Consider the following 15,797-nt stretch of genomic DNA (forward strand, 5'->3'; position numbering starts at 1 on the left):
GGTCTTTCTGATTGCAGACCATCACCTAGAAACCTTCTGGATTTTAATTAAGCAGAAAGAAAAAGGTTAAACTGGAAAAACTGCCTGCTGGTTTGTCTTTGACAGAGTCATTTCTCCAGCATCCCCCTGTCCCCTCCAAATTGCTTTGGTATCACGCTGTACAAAATGCTGAACGGCAAAAGGTCTTTATCTCCGCTGGGACGCTGGAGGAGCATCTCACAGGAAGGATGACCGGCTTTCACAACACGTGGCTTTGAAGGTTGGTGTTAAATTTGACACTGTAGCTCCCAAGTAATTGTGACTAACCACTAAATCACCATGTGTAATAGATTCCTCTGAACATTTATAGCTAACAGTTCCATTATGCTCTAATCTGGAAAACATCTAAACGACTCTCCACAAAAATTAGAGGGGAACATAAACGTCTTGATAAAAACAGGATTCCAGAGGTACTCCACTTAACCACCGTGACTTCTGTAATATAATGCCTAGTGCAATAACATCCATTTAGTCATTTGCTATTTGATTTTTAAACTCATGCTTCAAGACATCAATCCAGAGACCATCAAGTCTACACGAAAGGTGAAACGATCAAGAACAAACCTCTAGGACAGTGCTGGGAACCACACAGGGGAGTGACTGGTAGTCTCTTGAAGCTGCTTGGCTCACTTGCGATCTGACTGCTGTGGATGAGTGCTGCCTGTCACCAAATGGGAAACAGGAAGATGCCATTGGATTTTTATCCCTGCCCTCTTTTGAGCCAAATGCCTTTGTCCCGTGTTATGACACTGCACTCACCGTATAGAGTTTGTTGCCTCTTCTGGCACTCTGTAAGGAAGGGATGCACAAGGCCAGGTACTGAGGGGAAGCCCTAAGCTCTGAGAAATGCAGAAAGCCTCAACCCCAGGTAGCATCAGTCGCAGCAAGCCCACAGTACCGAACACCCTCATACATTCGGCAGGACACTGGAAGAGGTGTGGGCAGATGCACACCACAAGTGCTGCAGCACAGCACCCTTCTGGAGATCCACCTACCCCTCAGCCGTGCTCCCAGGATGGGAAAGAGCAATCCCCCAGCATCCAGAGCCCTCGTTCAGCTTTGTCCTCCTCCTAACTCTATGATTTCCCAGCTCTAAAGTTTTAGGGGAATATAGCCATGAAGGGAGAGACACAACCCGTGGAAGGTTTGGAGAAGGTGCCGTGCCATCTGCGAGTGATCCTGGCTATCCTTTGTTGTCAAGAGAACAATGCCACTTTGGCAGGGACAAAAGAAAGGCTTTAGACAATCAGAACCTGCAGACAATACAATCAGCTAAGCACATAAGAAGCAAAGGAGGGAAGTGTTACTGATTCATTCAGTTTTCCAGGAAAAGCCTGAACTGTGGTTAAGTGGAAGACAAGCTGAAATTTTCCATTAAGGAAAAAAACAAAAACACTTTGTTTACAGAGAGAAGGGGAAAAAATCCCTCAGGTTTGCGTTCAAGTACAGCAGCAACAAAATTTACCACAAAGTCTCTATGAGGCAGATACTCACCCTGCTCTCAGCCCAACGAGCAGTGGAGCTTGCAAACAGGCTGCACTTGTTTAACAGAAAAACCATGCTGAAAATAAACACCAGTAAGAGAATCCCAACCTTCAAAAAAAAAAAAAAATAAAGGAATAGACAGCCTTTTAACATTCTTTCCAGCATTTTTTCCTTCCACCTCTCTGCCTGTGGGGCATGCATGGTGGGAAAGGTGTGCTCAACAGGGGACGTGGCTGCTGTAGGTGTCCCAAAAGCTCACTGGCTGCTTGCAGCCTGCAATGATCTTTGCTTACTCTGGGCCAGGGACACAGGCGTCAGTCTAGGCCAAGCGCTTGAAACCACCACCACACCTTCCTGAGCTGTGTTGTGCACTCCTACACCGCAGCCAAGGATCAAAGCCAAGAGATGCAATAAGTGGCTGCAGCACAGCCCAGCCCTGGTACCTGCATTAAGCAAAAGGTTTTACTTTTGTTCTTAACAGAAAGGAATGTTTCATCTCAGCTACTCAAAGATGAAAAACACCTTGTAAAGTAGAAGGATGTTGTCTACGTGAGCTAAGCAGTCTTTGTTCTGTTCCCCCTTCTACAAACAGTGCAAACTCTCTCCCACCAGCTAGCGCACAGCACGGTTCAGAACCACTTGCTCTAGCACAGGTCAAGCCCTTGGACCACAACGCGCTATTCAGCATCTATAATCCTACCAGGATCTGCTTCCAAAAGAAAGTGCATCTCTCAAGTCCCACAGCACGGAGCAAAGCAAACTCCCACAAACACCAAAAGGCAATGACTTCCAGCAGCCCCGAACTGCAATTGCTGCCTTTATTTCACATCCCAGATGCCCACTTTCCTTTTTCCACTGTAAATTAAGTCAGTCCCCTGCCAAAACTGAAACAATTAGCTGCATTGTAAAAGATGTGGTCCTAGTTAGGCAAGCCATCTGCAAGTGCTCGTGAGAGCAATGACTTCTACCTGCCCTGTGTTTGGAGGGACACCGCTTACTTGATGCCTAACGCCACATAGCTTGCTAGGGACAAGGAACAACTATAAAAAGCACCTGATGAAATACAAAGTCTGTTTTTAACAACCTGCCACACAAGATGTCACGCAGAAAGATACAAATGGACCACCTCGTGCACTGGTGAAAGCCCGGAGACATGTTGGCCCAAAGCCTGGGCTCCTAACATCAAGGAACATCTCTGCACTGCTCACTATCCTGTGTGCCCTCTCTGTCCCTACAGACATGCCTCAGCCCAAAGCTGCCCTCGATAAGAAAACACGATCTAAGTAAGCTGAACCTGTGGGGGTAAAACTTACAGGAAAGCAGCTTTGTAATGCTTGCTGCTCACAGAGCTCCTTGTTCCAGACTGCTTTAGTTTCTTTTGATGATCAGATTTCAGCTGGAGTATCAATCATCACAAGATGTCAGATCCCAGGTTTTAATCAACCTGACTTCCATTATAAGCAATGAGCACAAGTACTGGAATTCTAACATGTATCAAAAGATATATAAATATGCTTAAAAAGATCTTTTAATCACAAGAGTAAAGAGATCTGAATTTCACTTATCCTGATGTAACTTTATATAGGACATTAAATATTTTTACTGTAAGGGAGAAAGTGAAGGATGATACTGTACTTCATACCCATTACTCTTTCCTGAATACACAGGTTTATTGCGGGAATCAATTCACCCTAAGGAAACCATGACTTCAGGTGACAGATGGGAAAAGCAGAAGCAAAACTGTCCTGCTATTTTCAGGAAAGTAACGTAACATGACAGAAAAAGCAAATATAAACCTTTGGACAAGAAACAAGAGAACCTTAGATTCCTTAAACACAGTGGCAGTTTCCAAAGTGCAGTTAATGTGCAGCATTTAATACAGAAGCTGTTGTCAGCCTGAAACCTCGATGCCCAGACTGCAGCCCTGCCTGCAGCAGCAGCAGGAAGGGCCGAACAGGCGGCAGGCGCTGCCTTCAAATCCTCCAGAACCGCTGCTGAGCCGCTGGGGCCGAGACACAGAATCTGCTTATATATTTTACAAATAACCGGATCTTTCCATAATCCGGGCTCTGAGAAATTTTTATCTCTCCATGAGCTCAGCTATTCTCAAGTCCTTTCTAGCTTTTTACCTCTGCGCTGCCTGATACACTGACTGATTTTATAGAAGGGATTGACTGACACGAGCTCTGGATTCAGCTCGGATGGAGCTGGCCTTTTGGATCTGCTCTCCCACATGCTGGTGGAAAATCATAGAATGGATGAATCATAGAAGTCAAAAGTCATCTAAAACTCACATCCTCCTGAAAATCCAAATCAAGCCCACCCAGGAAAGGCATCTGTTACCACAGCCTCTGCCTGCAGAGGCTTGGACGTTACACAGAGCTTGGAGCAGCTGCTGCTTCTGGATTTCCAAGTCACCAGCCCAAACGTGACATGCTAGTCAGGGCAGACACCATCACATGGATGCATCGGCTTACCCAAGCTGCTCTCTACATCTTTGGGCCTTGTAACAGAGAACCTCAATTTTCACTTGTCTCAGCAAATCTAGACCCTTCACACACTGCTCCTCCTGGTAAGCACACAGCTGAAGTTATAGGAAAAGGAGGATTACAGCAGGGAAAGCTAGCATCTCAAAGGAGAAACAGAACAAAGACATCTACAACACAGGGAAATCCTAACTCTGCAGAGCAGGAAACTTCAGCGCCCCATGGCAGCAAGAGGTGCTCATGCCATTATACTGACCCCTATTCTGCAAAGCCTTTAGCAATACATTTAAGCTAAGTATCTGCTTAAGCAATATATTTAAGCACTTTTGTTCACACTGTAGTGTTCAGGCTTGACAAGATATGGTTTGTGGGCATCTTAAACCTACTGATGCGCAACCTCCTTCCAAAATCCTTCGCCAGAAATATCAGCACTATTCTCGGTTATGTGCATGAGTTAAACGTCCCAATAAACAAATAAATAAAAAAGATTAAGGGTGAATTTTTCTGAAAGCTGTACTGTACCAAACCTCAGGTCCAACAAGCACGGTAAGCCAAGCTCACAGACAAGGGTAGTTATTCACACTCTTTTGTCCTTGCAAGTTACAAAGGAGCTCAGTAATCCAAACAGAAGAGCGCTCAAGCATTTGCTGTACAACATTTTGTGATGACTGTACTTCTAGAAAAACTGCTATTCCTTCTTGCATGTGGTAGCACATTGAATATCTTGGAAAACACTGGGTAGTAAGACAGCCTGCAGAACTATTCCCCAGTTTAAATTCATCCCTAGTCATAGCCCTGTTCTTCAGCCGTCCTACGTCACTGCTAACAAGCTGCAGCCTCCAAAATCCAGCAGGTATTACTAGCTGAATCTCAGCACTACCCCATAAATCTAAAGCAGGAAGGAAGTTGCCTCTATCCATAAAATTCTGAGAGTGATCATATTCCAGCCCACAACACTGCTGACATCCAAAATGCAGCTAGCAGAATGGAAAGCAAGCCAACTTCTCAGGAGAAGCAGCTGCAGGTGCAGCTACTCTTTTCATTTGTTCTCTCTGCCTTTCCTCTCCTCTGGAAATGAGAATAAGAAAAAAAAAAAAAGGCATTTATAATTATACTTGGCAAAATGCATGTTATACTCAGGAAGATGGACTCACCTAGGGTCTGTCATCTGTTCCAGAAGTAGGACCGGTTTAAATGGCTCTATAGGATATATTTGCAAATGAACACTGTTCAAGAGAGAAGAAAATGAAATACCTGCTCTGAGGGGCTGTGGCCCACGTTGTGAGCAGACAATGTAAGCTTAAAGCAGAGCACCAATGCTGCAGACCTGATGACTTTGGTCAGGACATCTGGTGTTACATACCCAGTGTCTCCTATTTAGCAATGGGTCCTAGCTCTTCTCACTACGCTCTTCTATGAGCCAGAGCACTGGCCTCACAGACACACCTTTAGGACATACTTACGGCAAGTCTACTGGGCTTCTGATTTTTCCAAGTTGTTCTTTCCAAAGAGTACAGTCTGAAACTGCTTCATCCATGAACATGAATGAAAAGTTACAGAAGCAGCAAGAGTTCTGGCGTGACCACATGCCAGCAGCTATGTGGTCAGCAAGCTTTCCTCTTTCTTTCACTGGGGGTAAACCAGGCCATGAAATCAAAGATCCTTCAGGCTACATACACACAGAAACACTGATTCAAAGAGCTGAATTAAGCTGACAAGCCAGAGGCTGAGAGGAGGAGGACAGGTCTGGCGATGAAGGCAGGACTCACCCCAGCTCAGGAACAGAGCCAGCTTTACAGTCCTGGCTTCTTCCATCCCACTCACTTGTTTATCTTCCCCTTTTCTCCCACACAGACCAGAGCCAAGTAGACAGACCCCAGCAGTACCTCCCTCCAAAAAGCCAAACAACTGCCCTTTAAGACAGTTTTATTTGAAAGCCAAAACTATACTCCACATTTTATCTACCTAAAGTTGTTTGAAGTCACCAAAATTCAAAAAACTAATGAAGTTTCAGCTAAAGATGCTTGACTAGGAAAACAGAAAACATAATGGGTAGGCCATACAAACAAATACTCCTTGCTGTACCGGCAACTGACTTGCAACATACTAGAAATGACAGAGTTAAAGCCTAATTTATGCCATTTATGTTTTTGCAAGTCACTCAGCTACCATCAGGCAGACGCATCCTGTTGCGTCTGACATTTCCTTGAGCACTTTTGTCTTACTTCTCTGTGCTACCACTACACTGATTAGATCCAACACCCCCACAGAAAAACAAACAGCTCTGTGAAACGCAGAAGCCGTGCAGCCATCTTCCTCCCTACCCGCAGTTGGCGACACCGGCTGAAAGAGGAACGATGCCTGCTGCTTTTTGGGAGTGCTGCACAGGCAGGCACCTCCACCCTCAGCCACCCCACTGAAGTCCTCAGCACCAGCCCCGTAGCATCTTCCACGTCAGAATGAGGTAGCTGCTTGCCAAAGGAAATTAGAGACGTATTACCCAGTAATTTTTGCTCAAGTGGGACACAAGCACATTCCCAGTAACTTTTTCTCAACCCAAAAGAAAGAACACAACAACCCCAGATTAGTTGAGGATTGCTCCAGGGAGTAGCTTTCCCACGGGCGAACAGAGAGTGTGAGGAAGCAAACAGAAGGTGGAAGTGCTTAAAACATTGCCTAAGTCTTAGTTTCTTAAGCAGAGGAGTTTTAGGTATCACACAGATTAGATTAACCTCACCTAGACCTGCTTAAGGATTCTCTCCCCTCAGTTAACCTGAAAAAGGAACTCTCAGAAGCAACTTCTCTGCATTTAACCAGAGAAACTTTGCTTTCCTTCGCAGGGGGTTAAAACAGCTGCTTTACTCTGAAGACAAGGAAGCTTGGAGAAAATTGTCCCAAAGAGTGCTTTACTCACTTGATTTGGGTGTTTGCTGAAGGATCCCACAGTTCAAATTACAGTTTCAAAGAGCAGATTCCCACTGCTAGGAGCAGCAGTGTTTTAACTTATCCGGCACAAAATGGAATAAAGGAAGAATTGATCTTCCGGCTAGTTGGACCTCTAAGAACATCAAAACTTCACAGCCCTTTTGATTATGGAAAATTAGGAGCATTTGCTACAAGGATCTCATGAAAGGCATTGCTATCTTCATGCTTTTATGGAAATGCGCAAAATCGTTTAATGCTGCAAGATTATCTCTCTCATAGCTGCATATGTTTAGTTACATGACATCAAAGTTTGGCTCCTCCACAGTTGCAGAAGCAGCTGAGAACCAAGAAGCAATGTGATGAGTCTCACCCCTAATGGATATTAGGACTTATAGGTCCTCTAAATACTAATGATTTATTCAGTCTTGAAAAAAAATGGAGATTTCACTCAAAGCTGTATACAAGCAATATCTTAAATGGATTCTGTCTTTAAAAGCATGAATGGCTGAGGAAGAAGGCTGGAGTCAGGGAAGAAGAGAAAGCTAATCCTAATCATCACTCATTCAAAAACATCATCCTGTTACACGCTTATACACACTACCCACCCAGAGACACGTAAGTGTATGGAAACAGCAAGCGAGTTAAGTGTTTACCAGACTTTTTATTTTGAAACAAACAAAAACCATACACTGGATGTTAAACACAAGTCCTACCCAGTGCGAATGTATTGAAAGAAAATTATACTTTTAATGTTTACATCTGCACTATGAACTTAAATGCAAAAAAATATATATACTGCTTTGGCTTCTTAGTCTCACATTAGCTAACGCAATTATCTTCCATTAATTTTACAGAGTGTTCACAGTAGAAATTAAATCATTTCTTCATGGCTGTTTAAGAAAAACTTTACTGTGTTAATTATTCATAAATACAAAAGTCTGCTACTTATTACTCATCTCAACTGTGATTCATTTCAATAATGCCTGAATAATTCGGTGCTACCCTATTAATCCCAGAACACACTGTACAATGGCCAGCATCAGCAAATCAATCACGAACAGCAAACCACGCTCGCTCGCAGGTCAAGGAGGAGGAGGAAGAGGGCAGGAGCGGCGCGGGCCTTGCTGGTGACCCTCCTCCTTCCACTCCGAAGCCCACCCGTCCGAGCGCCATCCCGCACCTCCATCCTCGCCAGCTTCGCGGACGCAGCCAGGGAGTGAAGAAGGGAGGGAGCAGGCAACAGCCCCGCGATGAGAAGCAGGAGGAAATTAATCCTCTCCAGTACGGAGCGTGCATGGGCAGTTCCAAAAAAAGGCTGAGCCGGGAGGGCTCCTCAGCCCCAGCGGTCCCCGCAGCGCAGACAAAGCAGCCGCCATTTCTGTGGCTATGGGTGGAAATGAGGAGCTGCCCGCAGGTCTGCAGCCAGGCCCAGGGCTGCTCAGGGAGGACAAGGCTGTCACCGCACATATCCGATGCTGCAGGGAGGGGGAAGGGGACAGAGAAGTGACTACAGAAAGAAAATGCACTCAGACCTAGTGGAGCCACAGCTTTTTGTACCGCTTCCACAGTTATTTAAAACAAAACCAAACAAGAGAACAACAAAGCCACAGACCTGACCACACATACACACAAAAAATTAAAATTGCACCAAATTACTGCTAGTTTTTTCCCTGTAAGAAGGTTAGAAAATCATCAGTGCCTTGCAAACACCTCTCTCATCACTACGCTGGATCGGCGCTTGCAGGGGGCACACACGCAGCCGGCCTCAGTGTTGGGACAGCACTGCTGAATGCCCATGCGATCTCAGAAAGACCCTTTCCTGCAGTTAGTATTCAACTACGTATTATTATTTTGCTTTCTAGCAAGTTATGCAAGCTAATTTGGGCTGATACCGTACAGAAACGCTACCTTTATTATTATGGTTGTGGAGAAAGTAAATTAATGCAAAGGATTGCACACAGAGGCCTAATCCATTTGAGGTAAATCAATGCATTGCACATTTAAATTGCTCTGCTTTCCTTCAGAAAAGTACATTGAAGTGATTCATTAGGCACTGAACTGTTCACAAGAAACAGACCAATTCTCTTAGGCATGCCAGTGCATCTCTGCTAGTTAAATTTAAAAAGCAATCAAGTCTACTAATAAGTCCTTTTTGCCGACATTTACATCAGTAGAGAACATGATTCCTGACAATTCAGATTAAATAAATGAAGGACAAATTAATTTCAGTTAATATACCTCAGAACCAATGTTCAACTTGTTAAACTTTAAAATCTGTCTTTTAATAAAAATAAATAACCTATTGGTGATGCTCGACTTCAAAGTGCCTTTGATAACCTTTATTAAAGGTTATCAAGTTATGAAGAGGAATCACATGGCACAATCCGTGTCTATTTTAATACAGTTGAAGCATGTATTTATAGTTTCCTTTTAATATTTATAAATTCTCAGAAAAATTAGCAGAAAGGCACCTTTTCAACGAGAAGCATTCGTGTGTCTTAGTACAACAGCACCGCGCCATGGTGTTCACATTCCCACTCTGCTCTTTAGGGAGGACTGACCTGGATAACAAACGGAACAAACAATGCAGGGAAGAGCATCTCTGCCTTGCCTCTTGTTCTGCTGCAATCACTGGCATTTATTTGTGTATTAAATAACATCAACTCTCTACCCACACACACATTTTCCAAAGTTAAAAGACAGTAGGAAACATACTTTTAAATAACAAAAAGTCAATTTGCACTTTAATAAAGATTTACAGCAGTAATGAAGAGACCTAATAGGGAAAATGATTTTTTTAATCCTTTTAAGATGGCCTTTAAGAAGTACAACACTATCTACAAAACCAGCAGTATCAATGTAGAGAGCTAGGTCCTACCATCCAAGCTTAAAAAACATGAGTTTAAGTTCACGATCAGGACCTTCAAGACAGGGCCCTGCAAGAAGATTAGGCTAAGGAATGACTTACTTATAGAAGCAATCTCCTCCTTCCCTTCCCTCCAGGTCCATTTTTGGCCAGGCTACTGATCCCAACACCACAAAACCAGACCCAGCTCATCATCTGACAAAAGGGAAAGCAGCAGCCACAGCAGCACGTTAGCAGGTCACCAAGCGATGCCCGCTGTGCCTTCAGCATCTCCCTTGTGGCTCCAAAGCAAAGCAAGCCAGGTCATTCAGGATCCCCACTGATAAACCAAGTCAAGGCATCACCCAGGCCTCACGGCACTGCCATGACTGCGTGGTTATTTCTGTGCTGTTACAGCTGCTGCAGAGGTTTCCTGCAAGTCTCACCCAGGAGTATTTAAAGGGCAGGCATGCTCCCCTGCATGCTGTTTTCTGCAGGACCCTCGCACCTCACATCCAGCCCATCTCCTTTTCTTTATTTCCAGCCTTTCAACCGCCAATTCTGTGGATAGGCGATAACCACCAAATCGTCTAATTCACAAATAACCAGACGGAGGAGTGCCACCGGGCAGGAGGAAAGCTCAGCTGGCCCCACAAGAAAAGCAGCGGTAAGAAGCCAGCCCTGGCACAGAGCAAGCACCAGCAAGCAGGGGTTTTACTGCTCCCTGGCTGGAAGGCGCATCCTTGGAAAGAGTTTCTGCTCCATCAGCATCCAGAGGTTTTAGATTGTCTACCTCCTGCCAAAGCTGGAAGGAAGCTGGTCATTATCATCAGCCCCATGCCTCAGAGCACCTTGGGACTTTACTAAACCCCTCATAGGATGAGGAGATATCGCACCAATTTGCGAGGCTTAACTATTTCCCAGATCCCACTCGGGTTAGCACCAGCACTGGTGAGCTGATGGGTCTCACCGTGGACCTCAATCCCTCGCACAGCTGTCCAGCAGCCGCTGTTGAGCGAGCCTCTCCCTAAATTGCAAAACCCCCAAAACAATTTCTGCTAATGCAAATCCCACCATATTCCTAAGAACACAGGGATTAATCTGCTCAGCCAAAGGAGGCAAACACAGTAAATGCTTCCCGTGTGCTGGAAAATGTTTTAATGCATCTTTTCTTTATATTTTCATAAGATGTCACTTGGAAGAGTTTAACTAACATCAGAGGACAGGACAAGAACATCCACACGCTGCCAGGGGTTTTTGCCATGCATCACAACGACACGGTGCCAGTGTCAGGCTTCCCAAAAAAACAAAAATCAGTAACTTGCATCCCTGCTCCTGGTCCAACAGGCTTCTACCAGCAGCGTAACATTTCTTCCAGCCACAGACTTCCTGGCTCCAGGCTTCTGCAAGTTTGCTCCCCTCCCAACAGAGAGAATCTCTTTCCTTCAACACCAGCCAGGAGAGACACTGAGTTAGCCTGACCTTCGCCCACAGCCACATCTTTCACCCAATGAGGGTATGAAGCCACGACACCACTTAAGAGTGCAGGTATCGGTATTTGCCCCTATGTCTCGTTACATTTGCCAGCCTAACCCCAAGCCCTTTTGTTTCTTACAACGGTGCCATTGGATTTATTGCTTTAGACAAGTTTGGTAGATACCTCCCATAATAATTAGCCAGAGCTGAGTGAAATCTGTTGTGTGATGCTCTCACGCACAGTTACTTTGGATGCTGCTTCAGCTTGGCGTGCCAAAAGCTTTGAGGCTTCCACAATCAATCAAGTGACCCAAGTCAGTCACTCCTGACTAGGAAAAGGCACATTTCTCCTTTCTCACCACTGATGCCAAGCGGCTGAGACAACCCACTCCTTTCTGCCACCACCATCAGCCCACTCCACCAACCTCCCAGGCAGCAAATTCAGAGAGCCCAAAGCATCAGCCCCGCCTGTACCTTCCCCCTTCCCAAGATTTCCAGAGGCTGCAGTGCTGCTGCTCCGTTCCCATTCCCATCAGCTAGAGGCAAAGCCAGCTGCAGGGAGGAGAGGCAGCCAGGAGGACGAGGAAGAGGTGAACAGCCCTCAGCACCGATGGAACAGGCAACGAGCAGGAAGGAGGCAGCCAGAATATGCACCCTGATGGGATAGGGGAGGGAAAAAAAAAAAATCCCTCTCCCCACACACACAGACTTATGTTCTGCTACAGCAAGGAAGGCCTGAAGGAAAAAAAGGGAGCTCTATTTATCTACTTACTTCATATTAAGCAGTGCAGGCACCACTAAAAAGAAAAGCAAATCTGGGGAATCTACATGCTTAGAGACAGGAAAGTACCATTGTGTTAAATCCAGAAGAAAAAAATATCACGAACAGCCACCCTGAGTACTTCTACCCCAGAGCAGCAATGTACCCTTCAACCCTGCAGTTCCTAAAGAAAACACAAGCAGACTACTGATGAGCTTAAGAGCAGAGGCTGAAGAAGGAATGCCCCAGGCAACTAGATTCCTCACAGGCACAGCCCCAAGGCTGATCCCATCACATCAGATCATGGTGATGCTCGGGTACCTGGTGCTGAGCCTCAGAGATCCCAGACTGGGCATCTTCTGGACTTCCTAAACAAAGGCTCAACTTTTAAACAAATGCAGAGGCTCTTAGGGAATGGTCCAGCTAGTCACCAATCTAACCAGCCTCGAGACAAATAGATTCCCCATGCTCCTCAACACAAACCTCCACGCAAAGTAATCACGCAGAGACACAAGCTAAGAAGTTTGCTGGAACAATCACCTCTCACTTGGCTATTCCCAAACAAGGCTAGGCAGCCCAAATGTGCTAACTACAGACTGCATTGTCAAGCTACCAAGTCATTCAAAGCACCCTTAGAGCAGGTGCCTATTTTTTAATCACCTTGACTATAAACATAGGAATTCCCATCCTTGCTTAGCCAAGCTTCATGTGAGGAAGCTGTGGTCCTCTGCCCCCGACTGAACCCTGTTCCCTGCCCTGACAATGGACCAGGCCTTGCACCCCTCCTTCCTCCTCTTCCTTCACTCAGGATTCAAGCAGAGAGGGATTTTTCCCTTCCCTCCCTGCCAGTACCATTCAGGCTTCCCCCAATGACCACAGCACAGGAACAGCCAGGCTGGCCCTGCTCAGAGCCCCAGCCAGCCAGCACGGCTCCTCTGCCCAGACACCCTCATCCCACACCTACCACTACTCTGAAAGAAGTCATTATCTGCCCAGAAAGTGCTTAGATGGCTGTCTGTTACTGGCACTAGGAATAGGTGCTACTTAACTAGTTGTCAACTGAATGTTGCTAAATCGAGAACGCAAAATAAAATAAAGCACGAGACATTACAATGTGTAGGAAGACTTGAAGGGACTATTGTTCGTTTCAGAACGTCTCCTGCTGTATTTTTAAACATTTAGAAGTTGCAGGCCAAATAATCGCTTGTCAAAACATTATTTGGGAGAACAACTGTAGCTACTAAGCAACCTGTGTAATTAGGTTATTAAAAATGCAACACGATTTCAAAGCAGGCTTTTATAGAGTAGACCTATACCTAACACAAAACCATCACAGCTTCTTTTTCATCCTTTGCAGCTTCCATCTCAAGCCATGAGGCCTCATGACCTCTCTAAGTCGGTAGTGATGACACACACGGCATTGCTGGACGAGGAACCATCGCTGCGAGCTCCTGGGAAGGTACACGCATCAGGTCTGTTTTGACTCAGAAAAGCATGTTTGGTAATCCAAAAGGGGTGAGGGGGAAATCAGCCAAAAGCCACAGACAAAAACTCAGCTCTCCAAGCCTGGTATTTCCTTCTGCCAAAGGTGGCTGGCCCAGGACAAGGACTCTCCCATTTTTCCAGAGGGCAAAACTAACCCTGAGCACAGAGGGGACCCTGCGCCTCTGGGGAGCGAAAGGAATCTGTGCCCCACAGCTACAATTCTGCAGACCAGGCCCATCTCTAGGGGGAGAGAAAGAAAGATCACTTGAAGATGTTTAGCAAAAGAGACGTCACGCTACGCGTTTCCGTTTCTGCTGGCAAACAATGCATTTACAAGACAGGTAAAATAAACTACGCAGCCTGGGAAGCCGGGAAGATAATGTGCCCAGAGGGCAAAGAATTAGTTCCTGATGTTTGCAAATGGAGTGCCACAAAAACGAGACAATTAAATTTTAAAGCAGTAGGGAAAACAAAAGAGCGAGAATCACAATAGCTAAGCCTCATGAAGAGCTTCATCTAGGCTACAGGAAGATAATGACGCTAACCATTTTTCTACTAGATGGCAGTGTGGTGTCACGCTGTATAAAAGGAATTCTATAAAGAAATCGCACTCTATTTCAACTGAATCTGTGCTTAGACTTGACTTCAGACAGCATGATATATAACAGTACCCTCATTGTAAGGGGACCTGCCATTAATCTAACAGCGCGAGAGGCGCGATACCCTAGTTTCTAATTTCCCAGCAAAGCAATGTGAAAAGACGATGAAACCCCGAGCTGTCCTGCTGCAGGGTGCAGCTGCACGCCCAGCCACGGACAAGCTCCGAGGTGTGCTCCAGCCCCAGGTGTGCTGGCACCGCAGCGCTCCGGGAGCACGGGCAGCAGCTCCTCGCTGCTCGCAGAACCAGCCGGCTGGGCTCTGGGAACGCAGGGGCTGCTTTTAGGCAAGCAGACAGCTACGGTCAGGTTAGGTCAGCAACTTCTACGGGAAGCGCAGGGATGAAGAAAAGCAGTGCCACTAATATCCAGAAAGGCAAGCCCGAAATAACCGAGGTTAGGGCTGGAGGACAACGGCAGTATTGGCCGGTGGTATTCAGTCCTAAGCATAACCTTTAATTCACAAGGCTGACACCCGCACAACCTAAACTTCAGCCCTAACAGCACACAGCGGCTCCCTGTTCCTCCTAACACCCGCATTTCTCTCTGCAAACTGAGGCTGAAAAGCCCCGGGGCAGCCCAGGGGGTGCAGGGGGGCTGCTCAAAGGACTCGGGGAGCCCCGGGACAGCCCCCCCGGGGCCGGGCAGCACCGTGCGAGGTGCTCGCAGCTCCGGCCGGCCACCGGCAGCCCGCAGAGCCCTTTAGGACGGCGGCAGGCTTTGTTCGCCCCCCCGGGGGGGGGGTGGGCTCGGCTCACCTGGAGGGCCGGAGCCGCACCTCCTTCTTGCTGTCCACCACGGAGGGCACGCAGTTGGTGAGCTCGGTCCAGTCGGCGTGCAGCCCGCAGCTCCAGCCGGTGGAGAAGCGGGAGAAGAGCCAGGTCTCCCGCTTACCGGGCCGGTGGCAGGTGCACTTCTTCTGCCCGGCGCGGCACTCGCAGGGCTGCTCCAGCTGGATGTTGCGGACCAGGTGGCGGCCGAAGGTGGTGCCGCCGGTCTTCTGGATGTGCAGGAAGACGATCAGGTCGTCCCCTTTGATGTTGAAGTCCACCCTTCGCAGCAGGTCGCCGGCGGAGAAATTGAAGCGCGGCACGAAGCGAGCCGGGGTCTCGTCCTCCGCCCGGTACGGGTCGGCGGCGGCGGCGGGGCTGAGCGCCCGGAGCCGCAGCAGCTGGCACTCGGTGCCGGGGCACACGTACTGCAGCACGATCACCGCGAACAGGAAGAGCATCACCAGCGCCAGCAGCACCTTGTGCGACCGGTCCTCCATCGTCGCCGGACGCGCCGCACATCGCCGCTGCCGCTCGCTCACAGCCGCCGCCACCGCGGGGGGCAGCCCCGGCCGCGCTCCGCCGCCATCGCCCCTCCGCCTCCTCCTCCTCCTCCTCCACCTCCTCCGCCACCACCGGCCCTTCCCGGCACTCCTCGCGCTGCCTCCGACCCCCCCCTACTCCCGGCACGGCTCCGCCCCGGGCTCGGCTCCGCCCCGGGCCCAGCCACGCGGTGCCGCCGCCGCCGCCGCCGCCGCACCGGGGCTCGGGCAGCGCCGCCGCGCAGCGCGGTTCCCACCCCCCCCCCGTGGGACCCCAGCGCTGCCCCGGGCCCCGCCAGCTTGTGCCCAGCTCCCCCTCTCCTGTTGC

At 47.7% G+C, this 15,797-nt stretch overlaps 1 protein-coding gene across 1 annotated transcript in view; it reads right to left on the reverse strand.

The window, feature by feature from the left end:
• Positions 1 to 15,581, reverse strand: part of HS6ST2 (heparan sulfate 6-O-sulfotransferase 2) — a 128,965-nt gene extending 113,384 nt beyond the window's left edge. Inside the window, exon 1 of the mRNA XM_068696808.1 lies at positions 14,916 to 15,581. Within this exon, the coding sequence (XP_068552909.1) occupies positions 14,916 to 15,427 (512 nt within the window). The 5' untranslated portion in view covers positions 15,428 to 15,581. The remainder of the gene's footprint in view (positions 1 to 14,915) is intronic.
• Positions 15,582 to 15,797: the final 216 nt, after the last annotated feature.

This window comes from Anas acuta, chromosome 13 (genome assembly GCF_963932015.1).
Source record: "Anas acuta chromosome 13, bAnaAcu1.1, whole genome shotgun sequence".
Classification (NCBI taxonomy): domain Eukaryota; kingdom Metazoa; phylum Chordata; class Aves; order Anseriformes; family Anatidae; genus Anas; species Anas acuta.